Source organism: Silurus meridionalis, chromosome 1 (genome assembly GCF_014805685.1).
Source record: "Silurus meridionalis isolate SWU-2019-XX chromosome 1, ASM1480568v1, whole genome shotgun sequence".
Classification (NCBI taxonomy): domain Eukaryota; kingdom Metazoa; phylum Chordata; class Actinopteri; order Siluriformes; family Siluridae; genus Silurus; species Silurus meridionalis.
The window spans coordinates 23,720,299-23,734,586 of NC_060884.1; the positions used below are offsets into that span (position 1 = coordinate 23,720,299).

The 14,288-nt window shown below is 39.8% G+C and overlaps 1 protein-coding gene across 1 annotated transcript; it reads left to right on the forward strand.

The window, feature by feature from the left end:
- Positions 1 to 3,602: 3,602 nt before the first annotated feature.
- amotl2a (angiomotin like 2a) lies at positions 3,603 to 12,672 on the forward strand. Its single transcript, XM_046854855.1, has 11 exons — positions 3,603 to 3,786; positions 4,596 to 5,386; positions 5,478 to 5,670; positions 6,788 to 6,932; positions 7,044 to 7,130; positions 8,910 to 9,205; positions 9,294 to 9,493; positions 9,585 to 9,686; positions 9,776 to 9,942; positions 10,281 to 10,436; positions 10,687 to 12,672. Exons 2-11 carry the CDS (start codon positions 4,671 to 4,673, stop codon positions 10,764 to 10,766), a joined length of 2,142 nt encoding a protein of 713 aa, XP_046710811.1. The 5' UTR covers positions 3,603 to 3,786; positions 4,596 to 4,670; the 3' UTR covers positions 10,767 to 12,672.
- The last annotated feature ends 1,616 nt before the right edge of the window (positions 12,673 to 14,288 follow it).

Sequence of the window (14,288 nt, forward strand, 5' to 3'; positions counted from 1 at the left end):
TGAGAACTGAAAACATTTTTTATACAGAATCTGGTACTGATTATTATTAAGTTTTATTCCTGGCTCATTTGTTACAGGAATGTGTTTATTATTTAAATAGGACCATAAAAGCCACACTTGGTTCCAGTATTGTGTTATCAGAATCAGAAATCAGAATCAGAAATAGCTTTATTACCAGGTATGCTTACACCCACAAGGAATCTGACTTGACATCTGGAATATTTGTTAGAATGTCCTCTGAATTGGATGTCTTGTTGAACAAATTGCTCATTCCCACAAGCAATCCATGTTTTAACAATAAGGGCGAACTACATAAAATGAATGAATCTATATTTACATTTGTTTTCTCTTTTGGTTATTGTAATATGCCATTTCACATACATTCTTGTCTGATGTGAGATAAAAAAAATTATTGATAAATCTGATCATTTCATGCATACAAAAAGAAGCAAATGTTGTTATTTAATCTTTGTTAATTATCTATATAAATACACACACACACACACACACACACACACACACACAAATACAAACACGCAAACTGCTACTATTGTGTGGCGTACATGTGGCAGCTCAGGCGTTCAAGCGTGCAGAAGTGTTGTTTGTCGAGAAAAGCCTAATTAAGTAGAAAATGTGAGCACCCCTTCTTACCCCCGCTTTTCCTGGCCATAATAGCTGGCATGCCAGCCCCCTTTGCTCATGCTAATGTGTGGAATGCAGCCATTTCCTCCCTGTGGAGGAAGACAAAGAGAGTCAAGGTCGAGGCAGTCAGGTCCATCTTTCTCTCACCTCTGACCGATCTTTGCTGGACAAACGAAGTCTTGTGTATTACTGTTCATATTTCTATTATAGCAATATCAGCTGGTTCACAGTATGTTTATTATAATCTGGCAACCTCCAAGTACTGAAGAAATAGAATGTCTAAACAATGCTGATTTTTAGTTGCTGGTAAGATTAGAGAAACTGTGAGGATTGGATTATTTCACAGACTTGTGCTATGATTCACACATACCTATGGTTAATCATTGACACAGGAGTAATTCAAGTGTAATTCACAAGACAGTAAAATTGAATGGTATGTGTTTGTCTCCAAATGTACAATGTAATGTGTTTACTTTTTGGAGAAAAAAATGAACTGAATGTGTTTGACATATGTTCTCATTTAAAATCTAATATAAGCCAATCAGTCAAAATTTGCTTGGAATTGGCTTCCTTACTTTTGCATTGGAGCTTCAAAATCTAAAATAAACAACCGGAAAAAATTGTCACAACCAACTTACCCTATATTTTTGTATAAAAGTATTTAACAACAGAAAGAATCCTGTTCCACATAGATTTGTTTCACATGGCAAAATTATCAGGAAGGAGCAAAGACAATAATACTAAAGAGTAATTCATACCAGTGATTTGAGCGATAATATAGTTCTTATTGATATAAAACAAAGTATTTTGAAGCAAATGTGTTCATTTAGACATACACAATGCTAATCTGGTAGATACAGCCCTCCCCTAATTATTATCAATGTTAGACTTTTAACTACAACACTAAACTAAAGAGACACCTTAATTCCAGACATCGGATGACTATAAACATTTAAGATTTTTTGTGCTGCAGAAATAACTAAGCTATTACGACGTATGTTATACTACTTTCATATAACAAGCTAAGCTCTGTTTAGCACTCAACAATCCACCACAAGTATGTTTAGAGATCTAGCTCTGATTATATTATTATCATTCTTTCTATGCAACAGCTTTATAAACATATACATACAGCTTTTTTCTCAATTTGTATTTTTCATTTGATTACTTTTTCCCCGAAAAGGTTTTGTGTTTGTTCTGTGTTTCCATCAAGCTTTGCATGCTGACTGGAAACAGATCCAAAGACGGATCCATGTGGATCTACACATCCAGCAAGCCAAATGCACAAGAACAGCTGAGAAATTTTTACTAAGCACAAACCATGTGCTTTCATTCAGTATTTGAACCTGCTGGTGCTGTGTAGTTGTTGGTAGAGTTTGCTGTCCCTCAGGCATGTTCTGTATAACTGAGATGAGATCAGCAATCATAACAAACGCTCTTTCGATAACATTCGGTACTGTGAGAAAGAGCTCACAAAAATGGTGGTGTATTTTCCTGATGAATAGTTTGTCTGTATGTGCTTTTTTATCAGCATTTTCAATAATACACGTGTGCATGTACGTAAGTGATGCTGTGGATGTATGTTTGTGTAAATCGTATCAGGGTGTAATGGGGGTTGGACGGTTCAGGAGCAGATGGTAGACCTCTCGCTGTAATGTCTGTCATGGGGATAACAATACATCTTTCTGAAAGCTTATTAAGGGGGTGGGCTATTTCACTCTATGGACAGCTGGCAGGCAGCATGCCTTGAACACACACACACACACACACACACACACACACACACACACACACACATGCACCCCTCCCTAACTGTCCACACTCAGCAATCAACTGGCATGGGGAAGGATTTAAAAATTCACCAACATACATAAAGGTTTAAAACCCATTTTTGTAATCAAATTTAACATTTACTGCACAGGACCCTACATAAGGCCTGCTACCATTCAAAGGCCAATACTTTCAGTCCTGGTGTTTGGTGCAGAACCCATTAATTTTAGCTTTTTTTGTTACAATAGGGAAAAGGGAAAAAAATCTTACTGAATGAGTATAAACTGTAAGAGATGAAACGTGCACTGAATGATTTCTAAATTCTTGTGTAGACTAGCAAATTTCTATTTATAAGGGCTAACAGGCATTCATTTATACATATTTTCCTCTGCTGAAAACATGACAAAGAAAAGAAAAGCTGGTTGACTGAATGGTTTATGACACATCACACGTTTGTTTATACACAAAAACATATTCCATAGTGTCCTCAAAATAGTGAATTTTGTTTAAACACCAATGACTGCATTTTTGTTGTACTCTGACACTTCCTTACATATGTTGTACTCATGTTTGAAATGCAATAAAATGTTGGACAAATAAAACACAAGCAATGGTTATTACCATACAGGACACCGACAGAGAACGGGAACATATAAATCCATATTTTACAACCTATTTATTTCTGTAAAGCTTAATGTTAATCGTTAAAAGCTTCATAGGAATAAAACGGACGTGAATCGAATTGAAAACAGCACTTTATAATTTATATACACTTTATATTATTATATATGTATATTATGTCAGACATCGACACATTAACTTTTTTTTTATACATGTCAGCAAACAGATTTGATGTAAAATATGTTGATTTCAAATCAATAAAACACACTCCAGTGGTACAATTCGGACAAAAGTAATTAAATCAAATAAGATTATTATTATTATTATTGTTGTTGTTGTTGTTGTTGTTGTTGTTGTTGTTGTTGTTATTATTATTATTATTATTATTATTATTATTATTATTATTATTATTATAGGGAGGTAGTAAGTGCAGATTTTGCAACAGGCCCCTTTCTGCGAGCGCGCGCGCTCCGCTCCGCTCCGCCCCTCCCCCCCTCCCGAGGCCGCGTGTTGGAGCGGTGGGGGCGCGCGCGCAGCTCCGAATTCCTAGCATTCCAGACGCGGCGAACAATCGCGCCTCGCGCTTTATCAGAGACGCAGCTCTCCAGTGCTTCACTCTACCAGAGGAGCTCGACGGGGGAACAGCAATGGAAATACATGCTCTTGGTTTACTCTTGGGTTAGGATTATACTCTTTAGAAGAACTGAGATATAACACCGTATTTAACTCTGCGTTGATGCGACTGTGAGTTCGGTAAGTCCAAAGGATTTTTTTTTTGGTTCTGTTTTTTTAATGGAAAAAAAGAAACTCCAACATAGAGTTTTTTATTCTTGTGTTGCTTCACAAAAGCCAACGCGTGTAATCCTTCCAGCGATCTTTACTTATGTGTTGTAGTCACTGATCATTTATAATGAAACGATTGCAGAGGCTGTAGTGCAACATCTGGATCAACATCTTATTTGTTTGATTATGGTTTGTAAATCTTGATGAATAAAAAAACGGATCCTATACGACTTTTTAACATTTTCATTGTGGAATTTCAGCTTTTGAATACTATGGTTTATAGCAGTATAATACTTCCGAAATATTATTAATTCATTTTTTGTTACTATTTTCTTTTTTATTTTTTTTATTTTAACGCTCTTTAATATGATCAGTGTTCTGAAGTTAAAGACGAACGGCTTTTAAACCTGAGTCAAGTGCTGCCCTTGTGTATTCTACAGCTTTTAGAGGATAGTTATAAATCTTGTTATTACTATAATTATTATTAGTTTTTTTTTTTCTCCACATGAATCCGGGATGTGTAGTAAAAGGTGAGGCAATGGGAAAGAATTCGCAAACGTCTGCATCAGGAAACAACTGACGCAATGACTAGTTTAGAATAATGTTACTCACTCACTAGTCACCTTCTGACATCCACCTGGATATTTTAAAACACATTTTTTTGCACAATAAGACCATGGAGTATGAAATGAATTTTTGTTTTATAATAGCAGGCTTTCCGTACACAATTATTATTGCATAGGGCTAACTAGATGTTTTTTTTCCCTTTTCAATTCCAGATTGACTGGGCAAAACGGGGAATTCTTAATACGTGTCGGGTGTAATTTTTGCTATTGTGCAACAAATTGACTGAGATGAGAACTGCAGAGGAGTCGTCAGGCACGGTGCTGCACCGGCTCATACAAGAGCATCTACGCTACGGAAACCCTACGGACACACGAGCTCTCCTGGCTATCCAGCAGCAGGCTCTTCGTGGAAGTAGCAGCAGTAGTGGCGGAGGCACGGGGAGCCCACGATCATCTCTAGAAAGCCTCACACAGGAGGAGTCGCACTTCCTTCAGACCTCTATGCGTCAGGAGCCACAGGGACAGGAGTACCAGAGTGACTACCAGTACTCAGAGAGCTCAGCGTGTCATCTCTACCAACTCCACACAGAGGAGCTGCCAACCTACGAGGAGGCCAAGGCCCACTCACAGTACTTGGCTGCTAAGAGGGGTCATATTGGCCTTCAGACTGGTCCAGAGATGCTCAGCCCAGATTCAGGACTTGAACAGGACCAGAGCATGTGGGATTTGAAACGGGAGCACGCTCGGTCACTGAGCGAGCGCCTCATGCAGCTGTCGTTGGAGAGGAATGGGGCCCCTGACCAGGTGCCTATGAGCTCCTCACACAGCTACCCACAGCTGTCCAGTGGTGTTGCTGCTGGTGCTGTACATGATGGGGTTGATCATCGTGGGCCACCTCCAGAGTACCCGTTTATGGTCAAAGCCCCTGGATATATGCTGAGCCATTCTCAGGAGAACGGACTTTATTACAGGGAGCCTCCTGCTTTCCAGTCTTCACATCACAGGTAAATGTGCCAGCATTCAGCCCCGGCACACTGCACATTTCACAATGTATTCTTCACCAATTAATCAAATATGCCTGTGTGTTTCTACTAGGTACGTTCAGGCCCAAACACAGGTGGCTCGGCAAAATGCCCTGCCAACACTGACCCCTGCTGGCCAGGAGGTCATTGTAGGCGGCTATAGTATCCCTGCTCCCAATCCTCAAATGGAGCAACTGATTAAAGAAAACGAGAGGCTGAAGAGAGAAGTGGAAAGTTACAGTGAAAAAGCAGCACGACTACAAAAGGTAATTGCTTGGTTATATTCTAATATTTTTACCCTAAACTATTTCTCTTTCCTTTTCCAATTATTCTTTCCACATTATTGTTGTGCAAACAGAGTGTTAAATAAAAGAAGCCAGTGTGATAATGTCAGCCAGCTTTTTGTGTTCCATACAGATTGACTCTTTAGCTATGTGTTTAATGCCAGATATTTAATATATTTTAAAACACCTTCTATCTTAATAATAATAGAGTGAATATATTATTTTTGTACTATCCAAAGTATTAATGACTTTATACATGACTGGAATTTTCACAATTTTTCTGTAATACAATAATGCCAGTACAAAATCTGAGTATGTCAGGGTAATTCGAGGGAGGAACATGTAATTTACCTTGCCTACCATTTAGATGTTGAAACAAAAGTGAGCTATCTATAATCATGCAGATACTATAGAGCAGACCTTGCTCCTCTAGATCAATGGACCATAAATTGAACAAAAAGGAGGGGTTTTTCTAAGCTGTTCTGAGGTTTCTTTTGTCTGCCGGTTGGAGCAGATGTCCAAGCTCATCCCAATGTCCCTGTGAGTACAGAGGGGATTCTGGGTTGTCTGCAGCTGATCGCCTGAACGTCACAGCTGTGGATTCCCAGACTGAATGGGCTCTTTCACTTTCACCCCTAAATTATGACCCCACATGGAAGCCTCTGTCTTTTTGCTGTGTGTGTAAAGCAGGCAAAGCAGCATTTCTGTTCTGTACATGTGATTGTTCTCATTGGTATTACATGTACAATAAATGGCATTTCTTTAAAGCATCCTCTTCCTTTGACTTGCCATGTCATGCACAAGAGATGAATGTGCAAACACCTGGGACCCATAAGTGCTCATTCTGGAATGTTGATTCAATTCCCAGTCCCTAAAGAGCCAGAGACTGATTCACGTGAGGAAAAACACAATGAGCTTCGAAGCTGAGCGTTTACCTCCCTGTCTCTTATTCTCACTGATCTCAGCTCAATTACCTTTAGGTGTAGCACATAAAGAGTTTCCTTTAATCTTATTCACATGGCCATGGAGGAATTCCTGTGATCAAATGTAAAAAAAAAAATATTTGACTAATGGCTTCTTTTCTTTCCTCTCCTCCCAGCTGGAGCAGGAGATTCAAAGGATATCCGAGGCATATGAGACACTTATGAGGGGATCCGCAAAGAGGGAGACCCTTGAGAAAACCATGAGGAACAAGCTTGAATGTGAAATCAAGAGACTTCATGACTTCAACAGAGACCTTAGGGGTAAGTTCTGTTTTTGTGTGCTTGTTCTCATAGATCGCTAATATCGTTTTACATTTTGCGCACCTCATTTTTGCCAAAAATAAAAATATTACTGTCTTTTTTTTTTTTTAGACCGCCTGGAAATGGCGAATAAACAGAGAGCATCCATGGAAGATCAAGACCACAGCCAGCATGTCTTTGCTAAACTGGCTGAACAAAGTACGTAAAAAATTCAGCTGTACTCATAGTTCTTTTATTTTGCTTTTTAACCCTGGGCTGCTACAGCAGCTTAGGCTTATTGTCATTACTGGTACATACCTTAGCATTCCTCTAGTAACACTCCTCCACATGTTTATGATAGCTGTAATTCCTGAGAAAGCTTTTGTTTTGACAAATCACATTCCAAGATTACGCGCCCATTAGCATTGCAAAGACCAGCTCTCCTGTGACAAATTATAGTGGCACGTTGAGTTGTGGCTTGTCTGTGGTAGCTGAGGCCAAACAGAAGGGAGAACATGCTCTCATCCAACTCAGGGTTGCTCACCGACCGAGAGCCAGCCATTTATTTACAGCATCAGTTAATGTGGTCTGGATTCCAGAAATGTTTTCAGGTATTTTGGGCTATTCCGTGCTTCTGGAATTCTTCCCTAACCCCTCAGCTCAATTGAGGAGGCCCAGATCACCCTTCTGTGGAAGCTTAAGATACCCAGTCCAGATTTAAGCAAGACCTGGCTCACTTTCTTTCCTTTTTTGGGCATAGTGGTGTTAAAGAATGCAGAAACGGGCATGGAGTAAACAGGTATTGTGCAACATTTAGCAAGGTATTCAGTTGCTGATGGCACTGGCATCTCTGAAGGGGTTCTGGTATGTTCTGGTATGTCGCTTCCCCCACTGCTCAAGCCAAGCTGTTTGATTTGACCCTTTGAGAATTACAGCCCTTTCGCAAGAATGCTTATTTGGACCTTGAGCTGGAAAGCAATCTGCTCGAAGTGATCCATAGTTTGTTATATAATGAAAAATACTTTCCCTTAAGTACTAGGTGTTTGTCTGAAAAGCACCATGGCTACTAATATAAATACTAATGTGCAAGTGTTGACATATTTCAACACGGCAGATTTGAATATCTACTTTTAGAATCTGCTGTTAGCTCAAGATGAGATGCGATTCAGCGCCTCATACCGTAAAAGCAATGGTACGATAATGCTTCTATGACCTTGAGGAGCTTTTTCTTTTACTTGTTTACCACATGACCAAAGGCATTCCAGAGTGCCACTGGAAATAAAGACGTGCCTGTGTGAGTAAGTGGATAAGAGGAAGTCTGCATTCCATTCCTGTCCAGCATTTCGGGTCATATAATCAGGGCTTGAGTAATGGGGAGAGTTGAATAACTAATGCGCTCCTTTTTTTTTTAATTGCAACACATTCAGGCCCCCCAAAAAAACAAGCCAGTAGAAGTGAAGTTGTGTTCTCTCAGCACTAAGACATGTTAAGTACTAATTGGAGTGGCTGAATTTGGTGCACTAAATTGTAGTTTAGTTTGTAGTCTGGGAATTCTGCCGGATCTCCGGAATGCTGGGTCAGAGGACTGGACAGGCGTGTGTAAATCAAGCATTTGTCTTTTGTTCCAGGCTCCTGTGGGAATGTTGTCTCATAAGGATCCATTAGAATGAAGCAGAGGCCTGGGGAATGCTTTAGGCACACCCTAGAACTTAAGTGTTACTATTCATTTTGTGGCCCTCTTTACAACTATGCTTAGTGTCTCTGCCACAGTGATTCAGTTCATTCCAGGTTGAGATCCATCTATCTATCATCTATCTATCATCGATTGATCTATCTATCTATCTATCTATCTATCTATCTATCTATCTATCTATCTATCTATCTATCTATCTATCTATCTATCTATCTATCTATCTATCTATCTATCTATCTATCTATCTATCTGTGTTATGGAATAGAAACAGCACTCAATCTCTGTCGTTTTCTTTGTGTGTTTAGATGAGGAGCACCAGCAAGAACGAGAGAAGCTCGAGCATGAGTTGCAGAGCTTGAGAGCTTCCGGAGAGGAGTGGGGCAGACGCCGCGAGGTTCTAGAGCAGGCTTTGGTGTCTGCTCAGACCCGAAACAGACAGTTGGAGGAAGAGCTGCGTAAGAAGAGGGCATACGTGGAGAAGGTGGAGAGGCTACAAAGTGCTTTGGCCCAGCTTCAGGCTGCATGTGAGAAAAGAGAGGCTTTGGAGATGAAGCTTCGCACCCGACTGGAGCAGGAATTAAAGAGCCTTAGAGCACAGCAGGTAAATCCTCAATCGTCTTTTGGAAATCGACAAACTGGCTGGGAGTTTTTTTTTGCATACTAACCATTTTTTTCCCATTCATTTTCAGTGGCAGTCTCAAGGCCAGCAGGCAATCAGTACATCCACGTCCAGTCTGAATGTCACCTCTTTGCAGCAGCGGCTAAGGGAGAGAGAGGAGCGCATCCTAGCTTTGGAGGCTGACATCACCCGCTGGGAACAAAAGTATCTGGAGGAGAGCACAATGCGGCAGTTTGCCATGGATGCTGCAGCCACTGCTGCTGCCCAGAGGTGAGCAACAGTATACGGTGCACATTTTTCTACAGAAAATCCTTTTCTAGTTCTCTTCATGATTGTAACGTATATTACATCTTTGTTGCAGGGATACAACGATTATTAACCATTCTCCCCGGCATTCTCCAAACAACAGCTTCAATGGAGTCCTGCCTTCGTCTGACCACAGACATCAGGAGATGGAGAACAGGTATTTTTCCATCAATTCCCAGTTTATGCAACACGTGCAATCTTTTGTCCATAAACATGAAAGTTAATTAATTGTGTTCTTGTAAACAGAATCAGAGCCCTGTATGCCAAGCTCTTGGAGAAGGATGCCATGATTAAGGTTCTGCAGGAGCGCTCACGACGAGAGCAGGCTCGGCCTGAACTCATAGGTCTTCGTCCAGCCCGATCTGTCCCCTCCATCAACATCATCACCACCACAAGTGCTGCACGGCCCAAAGGTGAGAGTTTGAGTTTTAAGCAAGCCAGGCTTCCAAACACCTAAGCAATACTGTGTGTACTTTTATCCTGACAACTGGTAGACTCTTCAGTACACAGCTATGTAAAGTTGGCCTGGAAAGAATGTGCTTATCCAAAATAATGTCGCAGGGGCTGCTGTTGATGCGCCTCAAATAGGATCGAATCGGAATGCATTTTTAACTCCCCATTTTGGAATAGACTTGCCAAAATAGATAGGGATGTCTGCAGAGAAGCATATGTGCATATAGGAAGGGTGGAGGAGAACTTGTGTGTGGGAGCCAGCAATTAAACGGCTTCCTTTTTCTGTCTGCTTTGACAGGGAAGAGCCTCTCGGATGACCAGACGGCAGCCGTGAAGATGCCTTCTGCATCACTTGCTAATGTCCAGAGCCGAGACTGCAGCACTCAGTGCGATGATCAGACAGAGCATGCCGTTTCAACAAATGTCTTAGAACACACACTTGCACCCAGCTCTGGTATGTACCTGAAAAAAAAAATCAGATTTCACTCAGGACAGAATTTAAAGAAGAATATGTGTAATTTGTGCTTATTTGGTCTACATAATATATTGCTTCCAGAAATAGTTCCTTTTCCCTTTTAAATAGTGTGAAGTAACCTGTAGAGCACTAGACATAGGGTTGCTTAAAGTGGCCATTGGCTGCAAACACCTTTGAGAATTATGTGAACTGTCTGTGATGTATGTTCTCCGTCTGTGTATCTTTGCAGATGCTACTACAGAAAAAAACCAAACTCCTGTTAGCGCTGCCAAGAGTGTCGAGAATGACATGGTGGAGATTCTCATCTAAAGACCTTGGAAAGGAACTATAACTCGAACCAGTCTGCTTCTGCTTCGGGTATGCGTGAAAAGGCATTCAGCTCAACAGTGTCTGAATCTGTGAATAACGAGTGAGAAATGCCAAGCAAAATCTTCTCATCTTTAATGGTGCTTGAGAAGCCAGTCTGCATTGTGACGGACTAAAGGAACTAAAGGAGAGAGAGAAAGAGAGGGGAAACCCCAGATTTCTGCCCAGCGCAGAGAGGAGAGCTGAGCTCCCTTTTTTTCTTAAAATAAAACAGACAGTGCTGGGAAGTGTCCCCTGGCTCACCTCTGAATCCGAGGTACTTGTACAGAACTCTGCAGAACTCCAAGAGGCTGCTGTGAAATGGCACAAGAACATATAAAACAGAATACCTGTGAGCTTTTTTGCCATGTATTTTCTATTTATGATAATTGCTGCTGAGTTATGTGTGAGGTTTCTTTTAAAGAGTGTTGTATGTGAGTAGGAAACACTTTTAGCAAGACGACTTTTTGGAATGTCTGCTTTTAACACCCAACTGTTTTGTCATGTTCAGTTTTCCATGACACATTACAGACAGTGTTTCTGAAACATCTTAGTATAGCTTTCTGTGTAAGACTATACCCTGCATTCCTGGATAAAACACACAGTCACTTTGGTCATTCTGACCATTAAATGTCCCAAAAAAAGAATGATAAGGTTTGCGGGAAGCCAAGTATAGCGTAAACCAGCAGGCCTTGGGTTACACCGTTTACCAGAATAGTTGTGTAAATACCGATTGACTGAACTCTGACACTCCCTTTGACTAAATTAACATTACAGTTGGCGTTCTTATTATAATTGGCTGCCAGTGGGCTTCTCTCACCCTGTTTAAAGCAGTGGAATGAGAAGCCTCCTTTTGTGGACTTAGGCTGCTGGGCACGTACTTGTTTCTTTTCGTGACACTTAAGAGATGTCACTCGTCTGAGGCGCAGAGGGGTGGCTGATGTTTTAAATGCCAGATTATCATTTTGGGCCTCTAGCAGCATCTACCAGCATGCCCCTGTCCTTCGCTGACAAGCTGGAACTACAGTCTCACATGCCGGAATGTTCCTGCTTGTTGAAAAAAAGGCTCTCTGCTGCCTGACCTCTAGCCTGTGTGAAATGACCGGCATTCATGCTATTATTCTCTTTCTGGGTCTATTTATTTCCTCTGCACTATGGTAGCAGGTTCTACCATGAACATTTAAATCATAATATGGTTACATACAGACCCTATATCATCATTTTGATTGTTATAATACTAATAATAACAAACCTTTTATATATGGAATGCAGCTAAAATGGTAGTTGATATGGTATTCTAAAGTTGTTACTGTCTTAACTTGCATTTCTTTGATCAAAGTGGCTACGTGCGTGAGTGTGTGATGTGACTTTTCTAGTGAGTTTGTGTGGTAAAAATGAGGGTTGACATATATTTGTCCTATGTGGAAAGCCATTTTCACTCCAGACTGGAAATGTGGGTAACCAGTATTATACCATGTCCTTTACTGTAACTGAATGCTACTTTTTCTCCCTTAGTCTCCAACACACATGATTTGCTGGCCAATGATTTGTAGTGGGAGTCATATGTTTTTACTCTTTACTTGGATTGTTTACAGAAAGGGCTGTTTGGAAAAGAAAAGATGTTAATATATTTTGTATATTATTATGCCTTTATAGTATCTAGTGACATGAACATAATGCCAAAGAATTGCATTACAAATAAGTTATATAATAAGAATATTAGAACTAGCAAGGTCAAGTGTAGACCCCTTGCTCAAACTGGTTGTCCCATACTTAGATGTTGTTGTGAACTTCTGGAATGGGATTTTGTTTTGTATGCCATTAACATTTCATTAATTGAATAAAACTTTAATATATATATTTTCAAAAACCTTGTGTTGCCTTGTTCTGTCATTCTGTATTGTTTTACTTGCTTGGATTGTACTCAGTACAGAGGAAGAGTTGTTGTGCTCTGACCCACTGAGTTTTTTTCTTAACCAGTGCAAGTCTGTACAAACTTCTCTTATCTAAATCTCGTCATCGGCATGAATGGTATCTTTCATTGCGCCGAGAAAAAAGCAGCTCCACTACGGGAACACAATTCTGCCACCTGCTTGGGTGCTAGTGGGCAAATTGCAAATGTGTCCACTGCTCCAGCTTTGCATGCCCCTATAGTCAACATGCTGCTCATCTTTAGCAAGAATGTTCACACAAAGATGGCTTTTGTGCTGCTGATGGGACTCATAAAACAAAGAAAATGCTTGACTTGTGAGGATTTTCACATATGGAAAATAAACTTTTTTTTTCAAATTTGAAACACATTGGATCAGATTGATATTAAGTATACAATGTATTAATAACAGTACTTAAGATTAATGCTAATTCCATATGCTCCCCAGTTATACAAATTATTCACAGCAGATTCACAAATAAAATGTCATGCCATTCACATTAAACATAATATAAATATAACAGCATGAGACTTTCTTAGAAGTCTCCTCCAAATTTCACAGCTTTCTGACTAATTTGTGACAGCTCTCCAACCTCCATTAGAAAAAAATTATCACAATTCCAGCCGCCTTTTTCCCCCAACCATAACCATGTGACTAATATTGATTAATGAGGGAGGTGACCAAAAATAACCATTCATTAAAATGACTATTATTATAGTTTTATTACTTTATTATTATTATTATTATTATTATTATTATTATTATATACGGAATTTAAATAGACATTTCATCAATTTCATTAAAAATGCTGGCACTTCAAAACAAGGAAAACTCAGTTATCTGTCATGCTTGTTATTCTTGATTTTTGTTTTCCAGCCATTAAACACCATTTTAAATGTGTCCTCCTGTGATGTTAGTGCAACAGCCAACTGTTCCCTTACAGGAATACTTTAAATACAACACAAACTAGCAGTTAGGATCAGAGAACACCATAAACAAACATATTTTACATATTCAGGGTGGAGGACCTCTTGACTATGACTGCTACATCATTTTTCTTTACAAAGCATTGCTCACATATAATTAAAAACAAAGAATTTTGCACTTGTAATGATACATTTTATCAAGTGGCAGATGAACATCTGGGCTTTAACCTATCTTGATACCACAAACTGTTCAAACGTTCCATTGTAAAAGGGGGAAAACTGAGGTTAGTAATCAAGTAAGCCCACAGTGTTAAGGTTTATTGTATTACATTTTAGTGCTTGTAACTGCTCCCCTCAGGCAGCACTATGAGAGCACTAGTTCGTGTGTTTTTTATGATGGTTGAAACCACTCCAGTGATTAATGATGACAATCTGTCTGGAAAGGTTTCACCTTTCCTCCCTTTTTGGCTTCTTTCTGGAGTGTTAATCTCTCAAGAACTCTTCACTCAGGACATTTTTGAAATAGTCACCGCAAGAATTCAGACAGTTGATTCACAAGGCAAGAGAGGAGCTTAGTTCAGGTGTGTGTCTGGATGGATGATTTTGAGAGTCTTAAAGAGCATATGGTT